The sequence below is a fragment of the Malaya genurostris genome, chromosome 1 (genome assembly GCF_030247185.1).
Source record: "Malaya genurostris strain Urasoe2022 chromosome 1, Malgen_1.1, whole genome shotgun sequence".
Lineage (NCBI taxonomy): Eukaryota > Metazoa > Arthropoda > Insecta > Diptera > Culicidae > Malaya > Malaya genurostris.
Window position 1 is genome coordinate 21156439 of NC_080570.1, and position 24016 is coordinate 21180454.

General features: G+C 36.8%; 1 protein-coding gene across 1 annotated transcript in view; it reads right to left on the bottom strand.

Moving 5' to 3' along the window:
* The window catches only part of LOC131434466 (synaptic vesicle glycoprotein 2B-like), a 32856-nt gene extending 9369 nt beyond the window's left edge, over positions 1-23487 (bottom strand). The window contains exons 1-4 of the mRNA XM_058601200.1: positions 23165-23487; positions 19642-19839; positions 10902-11064; positions 10174-10355 (exon numbers count right to left, since the gene is read on the bottom strand). Of these exons, the coding sequence (XP_058457183.1) occupies positions 10174-10355; positions 10902-11064; positions 19642-19839; positions 23165-23216 (595 nt within the window). The 5' untranslated portion in view covers positions 23217-23487. The remainder of the gene's footprint in view (positions 1-10173; positions 10356-10901; positions 11065-19641; positions 19840-23164) is intronic.
* Positions 23488-24016: the final 529 nt, after the last annotated feature.

The following is a 24016-nucleotide window of genomic DNA, read 5'->3' on the forward strand; positions in this document are numbered from 1 at the left end:
TGTCAAAGTTCAGATTTCAGTTTTTTTTCAAATTTCAGGTTTTTTTAAAATTTTAATAGCAAGTTTAAAGTTTTTAATTTCTAGTCAAATAGTCAATTTCAAACTATAAATTTTCAAAGTCCAGATACCAAACGTAAAATTTCAATTAAAATTTAAATTTCAAGTTTCAAATTTCATATTTCAAATATCAGATTCCAAAATTCAAGTTTCAAATGTCAAATTTTAAATTTTCAAAGTAGGGATTTCAAATTTTAGATTCAAAATTCTAAATGTAAAATTCAAATTCTAATCCTTAAATTTTAAATATAAAAATTCGAATTTCTAATATCAAGTTTCAAATTTGACATTTCACATTTCAAATGTTCGGAGCTTCGAACAAGAAATCGAGAATTTGGTATTGAAAATTTCGGAATTCGAATGAGGGTTTTAAAATTTGGAAATTATATTTAGGCGCTTTCGAAATGAATTTGAAATTTGGATCTTGGGATGGAGAATTGGGAACTCGAAACTCAGAGTTTTCATTAAAAAACAAATTGCAAATTATACACTTTTTTCTAAGTTTGAAATTGGGAAATTTAATAAAGGAAATAAGATTTGAAATTTGTTGGGATTTTTGAGTTTAAAATTAAGAATTTAGAATGGGATTTTATAACTGACAATTTGGGGTTGCGGATTCGAAACTGAGAATTGAGTATTTTAAATACTGATTTTTAAAAATTAAGAATCGAGAAATAAAAAATTTAAAGTTTGGAATTTTGAGTTTGTACAATTTAAAACTGAGAACTGTAAATTTGAAGAAAATAATTTGGGAATAGTAAATTTGGAATTTAAATGTCGAATTTGCAATTGGAAATTTCGAATTTGTAATTTGAAATAGTGAGTTTTATTTTGGATTTTTTTATTGAGGGTTTGGTCCTGAGAATCAGGCTCTGGGAATTTGGACTTGAGAGCTTTGAATTAGTGATTGGGTCATGAAAATTGTGAATTAAGTCCTAGGAATTAGCAATCTGGAACTTGACTTTCGAAATTTAAAATCAGAAACTTGGAATTAAAAAAACGAAAATTTGGATCCAGTGAGTTGGAGTATGACATATGAAATTGAAAATTGCAAACTTGGAATTTGAGATGTAGAGCTTGAAATTGGAGTTGGTTATAGGGGATTGGGTCAAAGATAAACTCAAGAATACAATGTCCCATACGATCAACTGAAAAATGCTGGGTCTGTAATCGTGAATCAGTAGTTTCAGTAATAGTGTAAATTTATTGACCTTTCGTCAATCAGCGTCTACAAGCAAAGATAAACTCAAGACAGAGTAGTCTGCGATTTCTTATGTATCATTTAAAAAGGACCCCTCGGTTCACTGTCAGTTTCAGTCTTTTGAAGCAAAACAACAAGCGTATGATCGCTACACGCGTCGTAACCATGACAATGTTTGTTTATGTTTGAAAAAAGGCGGGTGGGTAATGCCAGAGACATAACTGGATGTCGTGAATACGAAAAAAAAATGACATGTTCCTTAACACTTCCGAATATCAATTATTTGATCAATTGTATGAATTATGCAAGCATTCCCCTTTTTCACATTTTTCGCAAAAACATAGAAGGCTTAACTTGATCTCGATTACTTAGAATTTCACACAGCGAAAAGTGCACAAATCTAATCAAACTGTTCTAGATTTGCACTGAACTGAGGATTTTTACGTTCGATTTGCGAGCAAGAAATCCTAATAGTTCTTTAGAACCATTAGAACAACTGATTTTGTGTGATGCTCTCCACCGTTGTGCTCTTTTCGTTGTTTTGATGTGGAACACATCTTTATTTTCTATATAGGGGTGCAAATTAGCAACTCGTGGAAAAATACACGTAGAAATGTGGTCAGGTTTTAAACACTTACAGCTCAGTATATTTCATATCAATTATTAATATTATTTCATTAGTTGATTGGAAATATTTCTAAGATTCGATTTGAATGTATCAAGCCACGTATTTTCAATTATAAATGGTTGAAATTTTGATTAGTAGTGAGCAGTGTTCTATTTTGTCTGCTAAAAATCTTCGGTATACCGGATTTCCCTGCCATAGACGACGGTTTTGAAGGAGTAAGCGATATATTAAAAGAAAAGCATCGCTCTGATTGGTCAACAGATCCAAAAGCGAAGCTGTTGGGAGCACGCGAATCTATAAATAAAAAAAAAATTATAGCTAACGTATCAGTCCTACGCGTAGCATGCTAGAGGTAGGTTGTTGCTAGACAGCAAGACAAAAAGTGCCATAAAACGATTTGAAGCTTTAATTGGTATGCTCTGATCTTGTTTTATACGAGTTCGGATGAAAGTCCATGTTATGTCGTTTCGCCTAAGAAATTGACCCCAGGGTGAAAGCTTAAGATTAATTTCAAATTTATATAAGACGGACTCGATTGATAATGAGAAAAAGTGTATAATTGCATACATTTAAGATATTGGTGTAATTTCGTCGGCCATAAAATGAACAATGTTCGGTGTTGGTTCCTAATCAAGATCAATCTAAGCAGACTCTCGTGCAATAGCGGATTCAAAAGTGTGACGATTTATTGAACTATTTGATTGTAGATCATTGGAAATTTTGGTTGCCTTGTTCCACACCAATGGCTCGAACAACCACATGGGGCTGATCCTTGTATTTTTTTCACCAATGCAAACGACTGACAGCTGTGACGTAATCGCTTTTGTCGGAAGCGAAACTAGCTTTGCAAACGACACACAATACATCTGCTCGCAGGGGCAATAGAATCCAAACTGATCCAATTTTCGTTAAGAGGTTTCTTTTTACGTGATTTCGTTTATAGCTTTTTCACTAATGGGCGGTCCTAACGGCTATAAAATAGCCGCATACAGAATTTTAATGTCGATTATTTCATTTCGGATTTTCATTTCATTGAAAGAAAAACTATCAGGATGCTGTACGGGATTCATTCCTGCCTTTCAGAAGGACCAAATTGTGGAACTGACTACGATATTAAGCACTGCTCGGAACATTTTTCTAGAACGATTTGTTGTACAGCAGCAGATATTTTGTTCTCTTCCTCAGAACGCGTTCTGATTGGCTGGTGTTGACATGGGTCAAGTGAGACAGGTTTTTCAATAGTGTACTATTGAAATACTTCAATGCTGTTGCTATACACGTTTAAGTTGAAAACTTTCGATTCTATTGGTAGTTAATTAGAGGTTTTCACAGATCACTGAGCTATGATCTTTAAAAATCCTTTTTGATACTCGTTTATACCAAACATTTCAGAAAAGTTTAATTTGAACTATTTGAGATTATGTCACATAACTGAAAATTTTATCATAAAATTGTGATCATATTTCCGATGGCATGTCGCAAGAATTATGTTGATTCATTAGATACAATAGGAGATATGTACAATCAAAAACTTATCACTCTCTCAGAGGGTAAAATTTTGAAAAGGCGCCCCATAGTGAAGTAAGTCCTATTCACGCCAAAAAAATATCAAGTTACAGTACGAACTATATTGAACGATTTTGCTGCATATTCAGTGATTCTTAAAATAAGAAAGTTCAAATTACTTAGATTTATCGCTTAGAACTTATTTAGTTTGTTATGGTATCATTCCACGAAGCATTAAAATCAATTGAAGAATGAAATCAGACCCTGTCAGCTTGGTGCGAAATCAATCTTCAGTTCAGCAACGCCATCGCACGGCATCACATTTAACGTATCATGTCAATTGTATGGGCGCAGTGCTGGTATTTTCGCGCGCACTAATTTGTCATTTTTCTCTTCTACTTTTATATACAAGATTCACCTGAAGGCGCCCTACTCGCAAAAAAGAATGTTGCCAATATCAGTCGGTGTTGAACAGTCGTTCGCACCGCACGCGTATAGCTCTTGGCTCCTGGAATTTTTTTCTGGCTACCTAGAGTTTCATTGATTCAAGGCTTCAGTCTTTTTCAAGGCTACCTGAATCACTAACTAAGTGACTAAGTGATACAAAGAGTGATATTAGAGTGACTAAGTGATACAAAGAGTGATATTAGAGTGACTAAGAAATTAATCAGCCTTTTTTAAGGCTAGCTAGGAGTCTAATCGAAGACTAATTTAGCCTAGTTAATTTAATTTAAAATTTCATTAATTTCAAAAATGCCTGCGTCCAACCGGAAAGGCAACAAGCCTAAGGCTAAAAATAATTCAATACGGAATAAATCACAATCCGTTATTCAACATTTTTCTAATAACATTCACGATCTTATAGAATCTGAATGTAAAAATAAAAGACAACGGACGGATTTCCCTTCCGTTGATCCTATGCCGTCTAACAATATTTACGAGATTCTTCCTGAATCCGATTGTAGCGACATAGAAGAAAATTCTTCAAAAATTCCCAAAATGGACGCTTGTCGTTCTGGGAAGAAACATCAATCTATGCCACCAGTGACGGGGATGATTTCCGACTTCAAAGCATTCCGTACTGAGCTTTCTACTTTTCTCCCGGAAGTAAAAGTCTCATTTCAAATCGGACGAAGAGGAGAATGTCGAGTCTTGGTGGATGGATTGGAAGATTACGAACGTCTTATTCGATATTTGTCCGAAAAACTTCATAAATTTTATTCATATGATATAAAATCAGACAGACCCTTCAAGGCTGTCTTGAAAGGATTATCAAATGATCAAAGTATTGATGAAATTAAAAATGAAATAAAAGAATTGCTTGGTTTTGCTCCTTCCCAAGTAATACTTATGAAAAAAAGAGCGAATGGTACTTCTAAACCACGCTTTGGAATTTCCCATGAACTTTACCTAATACACTTCAATCGAAGTGATGTAAACAATTTGAAAACTTTAGAAAAAGTACGTTTCATTTCCCACATTAAAATTCATTGGGAACATTATAAACGGCATAATCGTATTGCAAACTTAACGCAATGTCGTCGTTGCCAAGGCTTCGGCCATGGAACCAAAAATTGTCATATGGATATACGGTGTTTGAATTGTGGTAAATCGCATTCGAAAGACGTTTGTCCAATGAATGAAACCACTGATAAATTTTCATGTTCAAATTGCAATGGAAATCATAAATCCAATTATTTGAAATGTCCTGTCAGGGAAAAAATTTTAAACGCTCGTTCGCTTAGACAACAAGTCAAATCAACGACCTTAAATTTACAGAACATACCTGAAAATTCTTCTAAGGCACCTGCCCATTCGTCTTCTAACGAAAACAATTTATTGACAGGTAGATCGACCTCGTCATCATCTTCTTCTAATGTCAGTTATGCTGGTATATTAGGTAGAAATCTATCTCCTATTTCTTCTAATGTAAATAATCAAAACACAGGACCGCCTTGCAGTTCTTCTTCTAACGAAAACAATTTATTAATAGGTAGACCGGCCAAATCATCTTCTTCTAATGGCAGTCTACCTACAAATATTCCTTCAATGCCATTCGCTTCTTTAAATGAAGTCGATTTAGGCGATATAACTGAAAATAAAATGATCTACCTACAAGATCAACTTTTTCAAATGATCATCCAAATGAATTCGACTTCATCACTTTTTGAAGCATTTCAAATCGGATGGAAATTTGCAAATAATATTATAATGAATTTAAAATTTAACAGTGATGTTAAATAATTATTTGAATATTTTAAATTGGAATGCTCGATCTTTGAAATCGAGTGAAGATGAATTTTATAATTTTCTCAAAGTTCACAAAATTCATATTGCCATTGTGACAGAAACTTTTCTTAAACCAAATGTAAAATTGAAAAGTAATCCACATTATGTGGTTCATCGATTTGACAGGTTTACTGGAATTGGTGGTGGAGTTGCCATTTTTGTCCAACGGCAAATTAAACATCGAATTTTACCTTCTTTCAATACTAAAGTTATTGAAAGCTTGGGAATCGAAGTTGAAACCATTCATGGAATTTATTTCATCGCTGGAGCATATTTGCCATTCCAATGCACCGGCGAACAATTAAATTTCTTTAAAGGCGATTTGCAAAAACTTACAAGATATCGATCGAAATTTTTCGTAATAGGGGACTTAGATGCTAAGCATGTCCAGTGGAATTGTAGGCAAAATAACAGTAATGGTAAAATACTTCATAATCAACTCTCAGCTGGTTACTTTACAGTTCTTCATCCCAGTAATCCTACTTGTTTCTCTTCCGTGAAAAACCCGTCTACAATTGATCTGGTTCTAACAGATCAAAGTCACATTTGTAGTGAACCGATTACTCATGCTGATTTTGACTCAGATCATCTTCCTGTAACATTCAGACTTTCCAACCAAGCTATAATTAATCCAATTAGTTCTATTTTCAACTATCATAGAGCTAATTGGTTGGATTACAGATCTCACATTGAAAATCATGTGGATCATGAAACTATTTTAGAAAATTCTGCGGACATCGACACAGCAATTGATAATTTGAATCATTATATTATCGAAGCTAGAAATCTTTCAGTTCCCAAAGCTCAAACTAAATTAAATTCTCCTATCATCGATGACAATCTTCAACTGCTCATTCGGTTGAAGAATGTTCGTCGACGACAATATCAACGTTCTCGTGATCCTGCTATGAAAAACATAGTTAAGGATTTACAAAAAGAAATTAAACATAGATTTACTCTTTTGCGAAATGAAAATTTCGCTAAAGAAGTTGAACAAATTAAACCATATTCTAAACCTTTCTGGAAACTTTCTAAGGTTCTTAAGAAACCTCAGAAACCAATTCCTGCTCTCAAGGAAGGAAATCAAATACTTCTTACAAATGGTGAAAAAGCTCAAAAGCTAGCTCAGCAGTTCGAGAGTGTCCACAATTTTAATTTAAACGTTGTGAGTCCTATTGAAAATGAAGTCTCACTGAAATTTGATCATATTTCAACCCAAGTGTTATCACACGATGACATTATTGAGACGAATTTTGATGAAATTAAATCAATTATTAGGAAACTCAAAAACATGAAGGCTCCTGGTAATGATGGAATTTTTAATATTCTTATTAAAAATCTTCCCGATGTTGCCTTGAGACTCCTGGTTAAAATTTTCAACAAGTGTTTTTCATTAGCTTACTTCCCAAAAAGATGGAAAAACGCTAAAGTAATTCCTATCCTAAAACCTGATAAAAACCCAGCAGAAACATCAAGTTATCGCCCAATTAGCTTACTTTCTTCTATCAGTAAACTTTTTGAAAAAATTATCTTGTTAAGAATGATGACTCATATAAATGAGAATTCAATTTTTTTACCAGAGCAGTTTGGATTTCGTCATGAACATTCAACTACTCATCAACTTGTCAGAGTAACGAACATGATAAAATCAAATAAATCTTCTGGGTTATCCACTGGAGTTGCTCTTCTAGACATAGAAAAAGCATTCGACAGTGTTTGGCACAAAGGTTTAATAGCAAAAATGTCTGATTTCCAGTTTCCTATTTATTTGATCAAAATGATTCAAAATTATTTAACTGATCGTACTCTTTAGGTTAGCTATCAGAATTGTAAATCTGAATTGCTACCCGTACGAGCCGGTGTTCCGCAGGGTTCGAGTGTAGCTCCAATCTTGTATAATATTTTCACTTCTGATCTTCCAAATCTACCCGTTGGTTGTCAGAAATCGCTATTCTGTGACGACACAAGTCTGTTAGCCACAGGTAGAAATCTAAGAGTGATCTGCAGTCGCCTACAAAGAAGTTTAAATATTTTCAGTGATTATCTGTCAAAATGGAAAATTAAACCAAATGCAGCAAAAACGCAATTAATTATCTTTCCTCACAAGCCAAGAGCTTCTTTTCTTAAACCAAACAATAATCACATTCTCAAATTGAATGGCTTGGAATTGACATGGTCTGATCAAGCTAAATACTTAGGTTTAACGTATGACAAAAAACTCACTTTCAAGGATCACATTGAAGGAATCCAGGCAAAGTGTAATAAATATATTAAATGTTTATATACTCTTATAAACAGAAATTCTAAGCTCTGTCTAAAAAACAAATTGTTAATTTATAAACAAATTTTCAGACCAGCCATGCTTTATGCGGTACCAATTTGGTCAAGCTGTTGTTCCACCAGGAAGAAAACGCTTCAAAGGATTCAGAATAAAATTCTGAAAATGATTCTGAAGCGTCCTCCCTGGTTTAGTACAAATGAGTTACACAGACTCACAAATATAGAACCATTAGATGTAATGTCACATAATATTATAAGCAAATTCCGACAAAAATCGATGCAATCTTCAATTGAATCGATTCGCTCTCTGTATTAGTTAGTAAGTTAGTATATAAGTTCCTTTTCCCCATTACACAATACAAGTAGGTTTAGAATTTTCCCTACACAAAAATCTCAGAATTGCGGAAGCAAATGATGTCTTCATGGTAATAACCAAATCATATATATATATAACAGGGCTGAAAAGTCACCACTTGTGGCTGAACACCCAATTTAAATCTTAATAATTTATGTTTAACTCATATTCCAATAAATAGTTATTTAAAAAAAAAAAAAAAAAAAAAAAAAAAAAAAATGTTGCCAATAATTTGTTCGGGAAATATGAGAGCTGGATATCTTGTTAATGTGAAGTCTTTGATGAAATCCTTATGTGCTGAAGGTAAACATATATTTGCTTCTTTTCTAACTTTTATTGTTTCCGTGGCGCATTTTGCCAGAGCTAGTCGACGCTTATTAACGAAGGGTCAATAAAATTACCTTATTACTAAGCCTACAGGTTAACGATTACAGACCCCACATGATACATTAGAAATCGCATACCACTCTATCTTGAGTTTGAGTATTCGGTATTCAAACTGAGAATTAGATTAGATGACAAGTTTTCCGTTTCGTAGAAAGTCGATCACAGTTTTGGTGAATCTCATCCTTCAGGAACAAATCACCTCAGCGGAATGCGTCAACTGACCAACCAACCGCCTCTACTAGACGATTCGGACAGAAACCTTCGCTTGATTAATGTTTACTCGTCATATCGAGGGGGAATACATTTCCCCCGTGGGCAAATAAACGAGCAGCGGTTTTGTGCAAATAGAAAAGAGCACACCGCAAATACATTACCGAATTCATCAATTCCTAGGAATCCAGCTCTTTTTGTAGAGTTTTAAGTAGGTAATTAAAATTATTGGTTGGCATGAGGACGAATAGTTCAGCTGTGTTCCATGTGGTATATTTAGATAAGGTCTGTTACAGATAAACAAAGTACCAAAGAACTCTAATGCTTCATGGGATGAGGCAACAACAAACTAAATAAATTTACTTTCGCATTTCAAGAATCACTGAATATGAAGTAAAATGGCTCAATACCGTTCATACTGTAACTTGATATTTTGTTCAAACATAAACAATCATTGTCATAGTTACGCCGCGTCTAGCGATCAGACGCTTGTTGTTTTGCTTCAAAAGACTGAAACTGACAGTGAACCGAGCTCATCGAGGGGTCCTATTCAAATGATACACAAGAAATCGCAGACTACTCTATCTTGAGTTTGTCTTTGAAAGTACCTTTTATTATTAGGTTTCACACGATGGCGACACAAATGAACTGCCGATGAATCAAGCTCATCTTTGACAGCTCCCGGGGGGTTTGTTTTGTATTGCGAGTGCAAATTAAAATGAAAAGAACTACAAAGATTGCCTTGTATGCGTTTCCAGCATTAAGGAGCAATCTTTTTAGGAACTCAAACTGTAAACAAAACACCGGCGGCTGTCAAAAACAAAGTACATTCTGTTCATTGGGTGAGGTTATGTCGTGTTCGTGTAAAACCTAATTCACTGAAACAGCTTTCAGAAGCCAACTGTAAATATGTTATTCAGTACAAGAAAATCGCAACATGAATCAACAGAGAAATTGTATCTTTCTAGAAAAACTGATATTGCAAAAGTGCAAAATTTTTCCCAGAATTCGATCAAACGAGGTATGATTCCAATTATCATCTATCACAGGTTGGTTATTGGATTTCCAGCGTTGGTGTCAATTCTACCCCACCCTGAAAAGGCCCCGAAACCGGGCACGAGCGTGAATGGCGATAACGACGATGACGACTTCTTGCACACTTGCTGACACCACACTATTTCACCTAGAGGGAGAGAGAGAGATCTCGTCTATCTTAATAGGATTATAGCAGCTCGTGTGATAGTCAAAATAGCAACTCACCGAAACTGTCACCCAGTAATCGAAAGTCCCACTGCTGCGGAATGATTGCCCAAGCCAGGGACGGCAGCAGCATGTTACCGATGCTGTAGAATATTCCAATCAGTATCATCACCCGGGATCGATGCTGCAGACTGTGAAATTCCGACAGGTAGGCCATCAGAACCGCGAATGGCCCGCATATGCTGTCAAAACGAGAAGAGAAGAAGGATGGAATGTGAATCAGAGCGGGTTGATGGGATGAATGAAAGGCAATGAAGAATGATGAAAGTCCAAAAAATCCGTATTACGTCAGTCACGTCTAGCCCGATTTGACGAATAAATAAATGAAAATACTTCGGGGTTTGGGATATTTCGGACGACAGCATGCCAGATGCCTGCGGTCGATACGACGAAACAAAGAAATATGCCATTCCATACAGGGGACGGAATTTCAAATAGCTGGATATAATCCTCCGAAGATCGATTTTTCCCCGACGACTCTAACTGATGGCTCAGCAAATTGGGCCAACAGCGATTGTCATTCAATTTTTGATTGTAAAAGTCCGGTGGAAATCACCGCCGGGTAGAGCTAAATCCAAAGGAAAAATCTTTATTGAAGCAAGTGCAGAAAAAAAACAAACCCACTAGACCACTAGAGATCACGGCAGTAACGGGAAACAGTATCACCACATGTGGGCCACCAAATTCAACGGACTCGGACTCTCTCTTGCAGAGATATATGTACTTACATAAAGCCACCCATAAATTTGAAAATCATAATTGCCACTACGTTCTGGCTGATGGCGCACAACACGTTGAAGGCAGCATCGAGGAAGTAGCCGTACACCAGCAGTCGCTTTCGGCCGTATGTATCCGACAGGAAGCCCCAGAAAAATGCGGATGATATCATTCCTGGGTGGGGAGTAAAAAAAAAGAAGATAAAAACAAAATTTAGTACACTTATTTACACACTGGTTGTGCGAGGCAAGCCGGAGGGAGAGCGCAGTTGGTTTCGGTTTCCAGAAGCAGTTCCACGCGGTGACATGCGGATTTTGCCTCACCATGGCACTCGAAAACGTGGCAAATGTGGTCAATCTGATGAAAGATTCAATATTGCAATAGCGCCCTCGGTGGTCAGTTCTGGACTGAATCTAACAGTCTATAGTCAGCGGTAAGCTTTGAGATTTGAAAAAAGTTGTCTACTGATAAAAACCGGAAGGAAGAAAACAGTTTTGAGTACCCGTCTTTGAAAATTCAATGTGATCAACTTCTAATAATTTCCGACGCTTACGTGAGCGGAAGAATCACACTACGCGTCGAAGTAAACTCGAAGATAAACTCACGATTACAAAGTCCTATGCAACGGTTGGGTCGTCGGTTGGATCAGTAACCAGTAAACCAGGGAGCTCAGTAATGATGCACTTCTATTGACCCCTCGTTAGTTGGCATCGTGAAACATTTGTAAGCGTTTGTAAAAATACTATGGTGACCACACATATTTTCTTCCTCGTTTTGTCTGAAAGTCGCTGCACCTCATTTGAGACGGCACAGCAAAGATGCCTGATTTGTCTGTTAATTTGCAGTTTTCGAAAATAAGCCGCAAACATGTTTTAGAGGCAGACTTTTGAAAATAACATTTTTCGCAGACTCATTATTGAAACTTGAAATACGCAGCCTTTTTTTCGAGTTTACAGACTTTCTCAACCCTATCTTAAGATATCTAAAATTTTCATTAGGCATCTCTGCGGCACACAGCGATGTCAAATCTACGGAAATCTCCGTAGATTTGACATCTATGGACTCGGAGATTTTACTACGGATGTACGGGTCCGTAGATAAAATCTACGGAAATAAAAATATTTCTACGAACATCTATACGGAAATTGGTATTTTTAAAAGGAAAACTACGAGCCTGGCTACCAGAAAAAGGTATTTTTTCCCTGCTTTACACCGCTGGACTTTCCGAGGAAAATGTCAATCTATAGAAATGACACTACAACTATCTGGTGGATCGCTGGCGGCACAGGTCAATGTCAATAGGCAATTTTCAACTATAGTCAAATTGATTTCACCGCTGTATCGTAACACCGATCCACCTCTGTTCAGATTAGAATTTCTTTCTCGAGCGGAATAATGGAATATTTTACCGCACTGAACTTCAAACAAGTTGAATAATTATAAAACATGGGATGAGCTAAACAATACTAAATTATTTTTAACGAGTTAAACGCTTAACGAGTCGCGAAATACTTGAATTTTCTAATACGATTCAACGTGCCCACTCGTTGATAGTTTTAACCGGAAGTACCTGGATTGCTATTTAGGAAATTGTTGCTTTGTTATTTCATACGTAAACAAACATTGTCATCGTTACGGTGCATTGTCATCGTAGCAATCGGGCGCTTCCTGTTTCACTTCAAATATTAATAAACCCGAATCGATTCTTTCCAGGGGGCGGTGGAACAAAAAATTGGCAGAGGGAAAAACTTGAAGTACACTGAGCTAAATTTTCTTTTTCACATTATATGATATTCTAATGATTTTGCACTATTAGCATTTCCAATCATAGTTACAAGATGTGTTCAACTTCATGTCAAATACAGGGTGATTTTTTAAGAGCTTGAGAACTTTTTTAAACAATAAAACGCATAAAATTTGCAAAATCTCATCGGTTCTTTATTTTAAACGTTAGATTGGTACATGACATTTACTTTTTGAAGATAATTTCATTTAAATGTTGACCGCGGCTGCGTCTTAGGTGGTCCATTCGGAAAATCCGCTTTTTTATCGACAAATTTTGTTCAGCGATGAGGCTCATTTCTGGTTGAATGGCTACGTAAATAAGCAAAATTGCCGCATTTGGAGTGAAGAGCAACCAGAAGCCGTTCAAGAACTGCCCATGCATCCCGAAAAATGCACTGTTTGGTGTGGTTTGTACGCTGGTGGAATCATTGGACCGTATTTTTTCAAAGATGCTGTTGGACGCAACGTTACAGTGAATGGCGATCGCTATCGTTCGATGCTAACAAACTTTTTGTTGCCAAAAATGGAAGAACTAAACTTGGTTGACATGTGGTTTCAACAAGATGGCGCTACATGCCACACAGCTCGCGATTCTATGGCCATTTTGAGGGAAAACTTCGGAGAACAATTCATCTCAAGAAATGGACCGGTAAGTTGGCCACCAAGATCATGCGATTTGACGCCTTTAGACTATTTTTTGTGGGGCTACGTCAAGTCTAAAGTCTACAGAAATAAGCCAGTAACTATTCCAGCTTTGGAAGACAACATTTCCGAAGAAATTCGGGCTATTCCGGCCGAAATGCTCGAAAAAGTTGCCCAAAATTGGACTTTCCGAATGGACCACCTAAGACGCAGCCGCGGTCAACATTTAAATGAAATTATCTTCAAAAAGTAAATGTCATGTACCAATCTAACGTTTAAAATAAAGAACCGATGAGATTTTGCAAATTTTATGCGTTTTATTGTTTAAAAAAGTTCTCAAGCTCTTAAAAAATCACCCTTTATATGAGATAATCTTATGAAACATAAAACTCTTCTTAACGTTATTTTTACAGGATTTCCATATAACGAATGAAATTTCCAGTCTGAGTCAAATTTATTGGCGCGTCTTATAACCATTACTACATTGGAACAATTTATGAAGCGCATATTATATTTATTTATATAGGTTCATATATACCATATGACTAGTTTTATAAAATTTATATATATATATATATATATATATATATATATATATATATATATATATATATATATATATATATATATATATATATATATATATATATACATATATATATATATATATATATATATATATATATATATATATATATATATATATATATATATATATATATATATATATATATATATATATATATATATATATATATATAACTTTCAATGAAGGTCATACGAATAGCAGATAATTGCCAACTACTACTTTTCTTTGAGGATTCAAGCTATACTAGTATTCCATTCGGTAAGGGAGCACCTCATGATATTTGCGAAAGAGAAGTGAGATCCCGAGACTGAAAATAAAACAATGAATCTTACTAGACAGATAGAGTAATGAAATGTACCGGATATATATTTCATGGTCCGTTAACGCATATCCGCATATCGAAGTTGGATGAGCTGTCTTGTCAGCGATTTAAAATTACATTGAGATGCGAAACTTCCTGAAAAAAATGGTCTGGAGCAGTTGATGACTATCGAGGACACAACTATTCACGACTTTCATCGGATTTCCATATAAATTATATGGGATATTTTTTTAACTTTCATTATGATAACGTCCATTTAGATTTGACGTACACATTAAATAAATATTATAAGTTTCCATATAATTTCTATGAATTATATTCTGCATATGATTCATATGACAAATCTAATGAATATAAATAAGATTTTCATTTCAGTGTAGGTAATGTCAGAGACATACACTGAAAATAATTTGCACGCTAGCATCATGTGCAAAGCATTCGATCTATCACTGCTTGTAGAACACATGCAATTCATGAAAATATACACTTAACTCATAAAATAAGTGTAAAAAACTGATGATATTTAGTGGAAATCATGCTACATTTATACGAAATGCACTAAAAAACGATCAGGTATATCGTTACCTATAGATTCTATATGCATTTCATGTTAATGTCACATGGTTTTCCACATAGATTTCAATTGAAACACAGTTGATCGAATCAAGTGTTTTGCACATACATTTGTACTGTACTCATTCCCACTAGAAAATGAAGGGTTTAACACTCGATTCAATAGCAAAACACATCACATCCAAAGAAAAAACACATCAAAGCTAAGTGAAAAATAATCTAATCTTGCATCTTAGGGAATTTGCACATGAAATCTTGAAACTAATCGCTTTGGTTATGTATTGATATGAAAAAGCATATTATATTGAAGTGGTGTTTACATATGAATCGATCGTGCAAATTTTTATCAGTGTAGCCGCGAGATTGACGTAGGACTGCATTCGAGATGTGTAGAGATTTGATACCATTTAAGATGTTGTAGTCCTGAAAAGGACCATTTGGTTTCGGAAGATTGAGATTGAATTCTAAGAAATAGAACGACAGTTTAAGACAATTTTCTGAATAAGTTTTTTACGTGACTTTTGGGGTCCTGAAAAAACCGTTAGTGATTTTGAAGTTCTGAAAAGTTGCATCTGATTTCGGAAGATTGCGTTTGTATTCTAAGAATTAGAGCGACAGTTTAATCCTGATTTTCTAAATAAGTCTTTTACGTCCTGAAAAGTACCGCTAGTGGCTTTGAAGTCCTGAGAAGGGCTATTTTGTTATGGATGATTACGTCTGTATTCCAGAGGAAGAAGGGCGTCAGTCGAGGTCATTTGTAGGTTTGAGCCTAGAAGAAATCATTACTTTAATATAATCGCAACTCAAGTCATACAATCGTTCATATATTTCAATATTTAATACATCTCTATGTTCGGCTGCTCGGCCATCCATGGAAGTTGACCATCAATGTTAACTTCCCTCTCTGAGCAGCCTAGATAGCCGTGTAGTGTCGGTAGCGGTTTCCCAACTGGCTAAGAATAACGCTACGGTTCACCTGTACCGATGGTATAAGTCCACCAAACAGGTAAGCCGTGTGGCATCCGGCGGAATTATTTTTTACCAAGAATTGATCCACTGGTTTCCTATTCCATGTCGTAAAAGGCCACAAAAATAGGAACTCCTAAGTCAAGGTGTATTTCCGTGCCGATGGCTGAATGGCTGCAGGAGGTTAAACATTGCAGTCGTGAACGGAATATCTTGGGTTTTTCCCTTACTGGATACACGCAATGCTTAGCAATCAACTTCTTTGATCATCGCTTCGGTAGGCCAGAGATTAGAAAGCTGAGTGTCTGTGGGTGTCCTCAAGGTGGTGTACTATCCCCACTTTTATGGAACCTAGTCGCTGATGGTTTGTTAAGGAAACTTTATAACCTTGGATTTCCGACTTATGGTTTTGCCGACGATTATCATATATTGATGACCGGTATAAGCATTAACACTCTCTTTGATTTAATGCAGCAAGCCCTGCGATCTGTTGAACAATGGTGTTGTCAGGTTTGGATTATCTGTAAATCCGGGCAAAACATCAATGGTGCTTTTCACTCATCGTAGGATAATTACAGGAGCTCGTCCGTTGCAGTTCTTTGGTTCAGGAGTCACTGTGGTCGATCAAGTTAAATACGTCGGGGTTATTCTTGACTCAAAACTGAATTGGTCTGCTCACATTGATTTCAGGATTAAAAGAGCTTGCATGGCTTTCGGCCAATGCAGACGAGCTTTTGGAAAATCATGGGGACTCAAACCCAGATATATTCATTGGATCTACACAACTATCGTTAGACCAATTTTAGCATATGGATGTCTTGTATGGTGGCAGAAAGGAGAAGTCGCGACAGTTCAGTCAAAGCTAAATCATCTCCAAAGGATGGTCCTAATGGCGATGACAGGAGCATTCACGACAACTCCTTCTGCTGCTCTAGAGGCGCTACTGTGCATTAAACCACTACATGTGTTCCTAAAACAAGAAGCATTATCTTGTGCATACCGTCTTAGGGTTACAGGGCTTTGGAACAGTAACCCATTAGAATATGCTACCAGTCACACTCGCTTGTGGTCTCAAATGTTTCCGTGGGATGAGTATTTACTCGCTCCTAGTGACCTAACTCTCACAAGCAGTTTTCCTTTTAAAACATTCAATGTGAGCTATCCTCTTCGTTAGGAATGATTGTCTGGTTGTCTGGAACGACAACTTGATGAACACATAGTTTGTTTTACGGACGGTTCTCTGTTGAATGGTCGTGCTGGTGCTGGTATCTACTGTCGTGAAATAGGCTGGAGCAGTCTCATTCACTTGGTAGATGCTGTACTGTGTTCCAAGCAGAAATCTACGCAATTCTGTGTGGAGTACAATCGGCACTTCAGCAGAGGATCTGTGGTAAACGTATTTATTTTTGTTCCGACAGTCAGGCAGCCTTAAAAGCACTCAGTTCGAATGACTCACGGTCGAATCAAGTGATCGCATGTCGAACTCAAATTGAAGACCTCAGCATTTCAAATGCTGTTTACTTCATATGGGTACCCGGCCATTCTGGTATTACTGGAAATGAATGGGCTGATGAGTTGGCTAGAGCTGGTGCAACGAATGATTTCGTTGGTCCTGAACCAGCTTTACCACTTTCAACTAGTTGGATAAAGCACAAGATACGTTCTTGGGCTGCATCCAAACATGCCAGCTACTGGCGCAGCTTGCAAACTTGCGCTCAGACAAAAGCATTTCTACCAGATTTAAATCTGAAAATGTCAAAGTGTCTACTGCATTTCTCCAAGTATCATTGAAGTATTCTGGTCAGAGCTCTGACTGGACATTGCAAACTCAATTATCACATGGCTACTATTCAACGTGCTGAGTATTATTCGTGTGATTTGTGTGAATGCGATTATGGTACTTCATATCATCTGATATGTAACTGTCCCGCATTGACGCAGCTACGTATCCGGGTTTTTGGTTCTCCATACATGGTTGAGTCTGTGTATGCGGAGCTAAAATTGAAGGATATTCTCTCGTTTCTCACCCAATGTGGTAAGGAGCTATAGTCAGAAGGGTTCATCGTTCTTCCTGGAGTGAATGAATCCCTTCTGTATTCACCTTAAATAGGGTTTGGCAGATTGTTTGGCATCCTCTGAGGGGTACCGAATTTACTTCTTCTCGTACATACTGCGAGTCGTTCTGCATTCTTCCGGGAGTGCAGAGTGGTGTCGCTTTTGTGGGATCTCTAAGTCCTCTCGGGGGTTGGAGGTTTTATTAACAGCAGACTGTTCGGGACCTCGTAGAGGTTCAGAATTTCCTTCTGCTTCCACTAAATGTGATCCTCAGCAGATTGTTCGGCATCCCTTAGGGGTGCAGAATTTACTTCTGCTTTTATGTGTTTTTGTGTCGTCAATTTTTCCCATCCTCCTAGTCCAACCCTTACCATTTCCTTTCAATCCTTCCCTCTTATATATCGGGAAAATGATGCTAAAAACAAATTGATGGCAAGGCACAAATCTCCAAATATCAAGGGGAACGTGCCATTTGAGCCAATTTGTTCTGATTCCTGATTCCTGATTGAGTAAAAGAAACTATTCAAATTCTGTACACTGGGGTCTTTTTTTAAAACAATTTTTTTTTCGGATTTCCCTTGATCTGGACGTTTCATGCATTCCTAAGACATTTGGCATCTAAATTTGTTTTCCATTTTGTGCTTTTTTTCTACGCGGATTTCTTAATTCTCAAATTCTCTAATTCTAATTCTCAAATTCTCTCTCGAATTTCTTACTTCTCAAATTCTCTGAAGACAATTTTTTCATTTTTTTTATATATTTCACTAGATCTGGACGTTTTATGCATTTCTAAGACATTCGGCATAATTTTTTTCGCGGATTTCTTAAATTCCTGAAGTCGATTTTTTCAATTTTTTTAGATTTTACTAAATCTGGACGTTTTATGCATTTCTAAGACATTTGGCATCTAAGTTATTCTAGATTTGCACTAAACTGATGATTTTTATCTTACCTGCAAAGAAGTAATCTTAATAGTTCTTTAGATAACATTTACATTTTAAACTGAATTCATTTTAAGCTGAATGAATTTTAGTTAAGAGCTCCTTCAATGGAAATGACCAGCAGCAGGATGACGCAATATGCTCAAAGAAGAATTAATTGTTTTTCTGCGTTTAGTCTTGAGGTACTCTAGTAACAAGCTGAAGCGGCAAATGTTTTGTGTAACAAACATTTACTGAAAACACATGAAATCTATGAATACTGAAAGATTAATCTGCAAAACAAGTCGAGTTTCAATTCAACGGAACGAATCCCATTGATCAATATACTTGTTTTACACATTATCACTAGTCGACGATAACTAGACTGAGTGAAAATGCAAATCCGAGATTGGACCAGAACCTAAATTGAACTTCAGGCCAAAGATAAACTCAAGCTATCATTTGAATAGAATCCCTCGAAGAACTAAGTTCACTGTCAGTTTCAGTTCAATCAACATTTGGAGCATCTGATCGTTACCAGAGATGCCAGGTTTACAAATTAATCTGTGTTTCACAGATTCACAGAAAAGTTTGTCAAAACAAAAAATTTGAATATCCCTACCCGGTGAATAGCAGCAGAATGAGATAATCGAAAATGGAGTGAGGTTAGTGGAAGCGAACTGCGATAAAACACGGACCTCGTTCAGATGTTCACAGTCCACAGATTGCAAAAGTGCCGACAGGTTCACAATGTGCTTAACACAATTACATTTAATTACGAACATCATCAGTTTCAATGAGAACCAGCTGGACAAAAAGCAAAACAACAGGAAGTTGGTTGAGCTACCATTTTCGACCTATCGAATGTCCTGGCAAATAGGATGGAAGGTACTACTTACCAGCATAACAGACGGCATTCATGAGTCCCTTGTCGACCAGCGACAGATTCAGATCACATTCGGCACTCGGCAGCACGTACGACATGGTGGTCGTCTCGAACACGGTCCCGATGCAGCATGGCATCGCCACCAGCAGCAGCAGCACGTTAAACCGTCCGTATCCGGTGGCCCCGATGGCCGTTTCGAAGTCCGCTGGAGCTGAACGAAAAAGAAAAGCAAAACACCGGAAAAATATTAAAAATAGCTGTAACTTGTTGCTGTGCATTCCCCGGTTGAAGGGGTCTTGTTATGCAAATTATTGGGCGGTATTATGCGGGAAAACTTTTTTTCTCTCTTAACTATGGGATGGGATTTTCTTCGTCGTTGTTTGTTGTGTGAAATATCCGGTACCGGATGTGTTAGATCATCTGTTTTTCGAAATTCGGGTCGAAAGTTTAAGGTATACAAAAAAAATTAGAGGGTTGTATTCAAGACACGACCGAGCACAATAACATTAAAAATGAAATGTTTCTAGGGTTCCCATAATAAATACGAAAATAAAGATGATAATGATGATGATACACTAAACTAAAAACTTATTCATTTGACTAATTACAAACTTGCTCTAGTTTAAGCGCTTAGATAGTTAGCGAATGATAAAATTGACAATTAGATTCTTTCTTGATAATTGATTCTATTCAATTTTGATCCTTTTCCACAAATTTTTACATTGTTAAGTTTTTGAATAACGTCCTTTAACTAGAAGTCAATTATGATGAATTCAAAGTTACTCGAAATCTCGATTTTAGATACAAACAACCTAAAGATTTGAACCTGAACAAATAAAACTATTTTATTTTATGATAATAATTTTCGAGAAACGTACAAACTTATTAATTTTATAAACAGTTAATCGATCCAAGAGAAGATTTTATATATTTTAACGAAAAATGTTGTGTTGGAGTTTACACTCAGTAATAGTGTAATTTTATTAATCCTTTTTCAAAATCGTCGATAATCTTCGGAAAGTGTCGGTAAATAATATGGCAACAATACGAGGAAGAAAACACGTGAAACAATCCGCATAAAATATTTAGTTACTTACATTGATTTTCGCTTTAGCATATTAGGAATATACGGAATGGATACGCAACAAAATTCCGAAATTTAGTTCATATTGTAACTTGATGTTATTAACACATGACTGAACATTGTCTTATTTACAACGCGTGTAGTCATCAGACGCTTATTGTTTTGAAGCAAATAATAATTAAACTGAAACTGGTGGTTAACCAAATTCTACGAGGGTTCCTAATCAAACGATACATGTAAAATCGCAGGTAAACTTACCTTGAGTTTATCTTTGAAACTATACGATATTGCATCTAATTGTACTGTATATGTGAGCCTGTGGAACTCAATTATACTACTAAACCGAGGAGGCCGCTTTTAGATAAGTTTCAGAATTTAATTTTGAATCTTTTGAAGCGTTTAATTCCTGGTGGGACAACAACTTGTTCAGTCACATTGTCACGTTTTGTTCGTATGGGAATTGAGATTTAAGTATGCAAACCGATCAGTTGACAAATTAAAACATTTTTAAGTTTACAATATTGAAGCTTTGGAATCATTTAAATTAGGAAAATCCATTAACAAATCATCGAGGAACAAGCGCTGCAAATTAGATCCGAAAAATCAATCGCCGATAATTCTAAATTAGCCTGATAGTTACCAGAGAACCAAAATAAAATACTCATTTCAAACCAATTTTTCAATGGGATGCAATTGAAATATTCAAATGTCGTTATCTCATAATAGGCATTTTTAATGGTAAAATCGACCAAAAATTTGTTAAATACATGGGATATTTCGAAAGAATCGGTAAACACGCTGATTCGGTTCTCCAATATTTAGATGATATATAAGATACTCAAGCGAACACGGTGTTGCGCAGACAACAGGAAATTTCACCAACGCATAATGCAAAAGCGACAATCCAGCAAGTGAACGCATATACAATTCAGTCATCAGCTCACTGGACGACCTACTTGTTTCATTCACAGTCAAACATCAACTAGGCAAAGAAATATTGTGCAGCCTATATTTATAGATTTCTCTTCATACTACGCAGAACGATGTGGTGTTTTTTATGTATGACGCAAAGCCTCCTATGCCGAACAAAAAGTTGACGTCATTTTGTACAACAGGGATTGGTGGATGAAAACATAGGTCGATTCCAACCATTTTTTCAATAGTATGCTATTGAAATACTGAAACGACGTCGTCATACATGTTTAATGGCGTTTTCGTTTTTAATTTGCACTACACCGGTGCAGTGCTACACGGAGGCATGAATAAACGAACAAAAATGACGAAAACATAAACAGTAACCATGGACTACCATAAACGATTCCATTGCACAGAGCTACACCATACTTTTGATGAGTGCTACACCAGTGGTGTCGGTGCAGAAAAAGTGTAGCACTGGTGTAGTGCAATTGGCAAAAACGAACGATTTCAGTGCCACCTTACCTACACCGGTGTAGTGCAATTTAAAAACGAAAACGACATAAGTTAAAAGTTTCCGAATCGATTGGTTGTTAAATTATAACAATCCATCAACAAATGACCGAGTTATTAACGTTCAAAATTATGACACAAAAAGGTTACGCGACTATTTTTGAAACTTTTAATTGACACCCGACCCCATATAGTGAAGAGTAAGGCATTTTTAATGCCAAAAGAAGTTAGTTTCGCATCTATAGCTTCCGGACTGGCAACTGGAGTTTATTTAAACAATCTTAATCTGGGATCGACGCTGCGAAAAAAAAAAATGGTTCCATTTCCTAGCCTATCTCCGTAGCAGAGAACCACGATTATTAGATTGCATGCTGCATAATGAGTTTTTACGACCATATTGCGTTTATTCAGTGCAAACTCCCGTACCTTCCGGCATACTTTCCGGGCCGTGGAACGTTTTGGCGAATGTGTATTCTGGTGGAAATGGAACTAGTTCTGCATATAATGAAAATGAGACGGCGAACTTATTGCAATGGTGCTGTCAAAAGCCACGTCTCAAGTGTCATTAAACCGTTAAGCCAAGCCAAGTTCGGGTTGGCTTGCAATTGTATAAACTTTCCATATCACACTCAGATGTCGGATTCATTTGCTTCGGAAAGTAAAACTCTTATCCGCCCGGAAACTTTTCCCGTTCCGTTGACGTTTCTTGTGTGACATTCTCAATGTTAATTATTCTCAAACTGTCGAAATGAGCGGCAACGGCCGTTTCTTCTTCGGTTGAATTCGTAAATTTCCATGACTGGCCTAATTATGCGCACTTGGCACAGCGTAATTTGCTTCTCTATAAATACGCAGCGATTACTGGTGGATTACCACCAAGAGATAGCAGATGAGCAGTTTTGTTTGCTCTTCCTTGACGGCACACGCTTTTCACGGTGATTTGTGACAGCTGCTTAGGTGTTTCTTGAATGAACCATTCTGGCTTGGTAACGACATTGAAAATTAGCGCAAAAAATCCACTCACCGCCAGTTTCCCCTTGTTCACCCTTGGTGACGTCTTTGTCATTCGACATCATCCTGACGTGCTTCGGGGTTTGTTTTCGGGTTTTCCGAATATTCAATCACACAGGCGTCGTCGCCTACTGTTGCTCGGTAACAAAACGCGATCACTCCGAATCAATCAAACTCGCTCAGCAGGAATCCCGCGCACTCGACGCACTAAACACTGCCGTCGTTGCTTGGATGCATTTCAACACCCGCCAAAGTGTGACTCGGGACTGGTCGAGTACCCGCCTGATTGACGACTGCGGGCTGCTGCTGCTACTGCTGCCTATTGGGCTCGACGGCAACGAACGGCAAAATGGCGAAATGGGGCGAGATCAAGTATTTCCTCCGATGACATTGACATGAATGAATATTGACTGAGAAGGATTTTCGTTATCGTGTTGTGGTCGTGGTCACGGCTGGCACTGGTGACTGTGTTTTTTCGTCGTCGTCGTTCGGAATCATCACAAATAGGACTGAACATTTCCATCTCAGCCTGCTCTGTCACTTGGGTGATTCCGTCTAGTTAGCCAAACTGCGATGGCGACTACTGCTTTGACTATCTCAACGCCACTGTTGACTGTTGTGACTTGGGCTTACACTTGGCTGTAAACATGATAAACAGTTTGATGCTGCCAGGCAACGTGTTGATAACAAAGATTTATCTCCCACTCGATACACGAAGTCAGTCATTTCGAAAACCAAAAATAAATAGTTTCGTTTGAGATGATGAGTAAACCGTGCTTTTATTTTCGTCAGATTGTTGCAATGCAGCGATGTGTTGAGTAAGCTTTAGTTCGGTGCTTATTCACTTGAATTGATTTTAGATTCG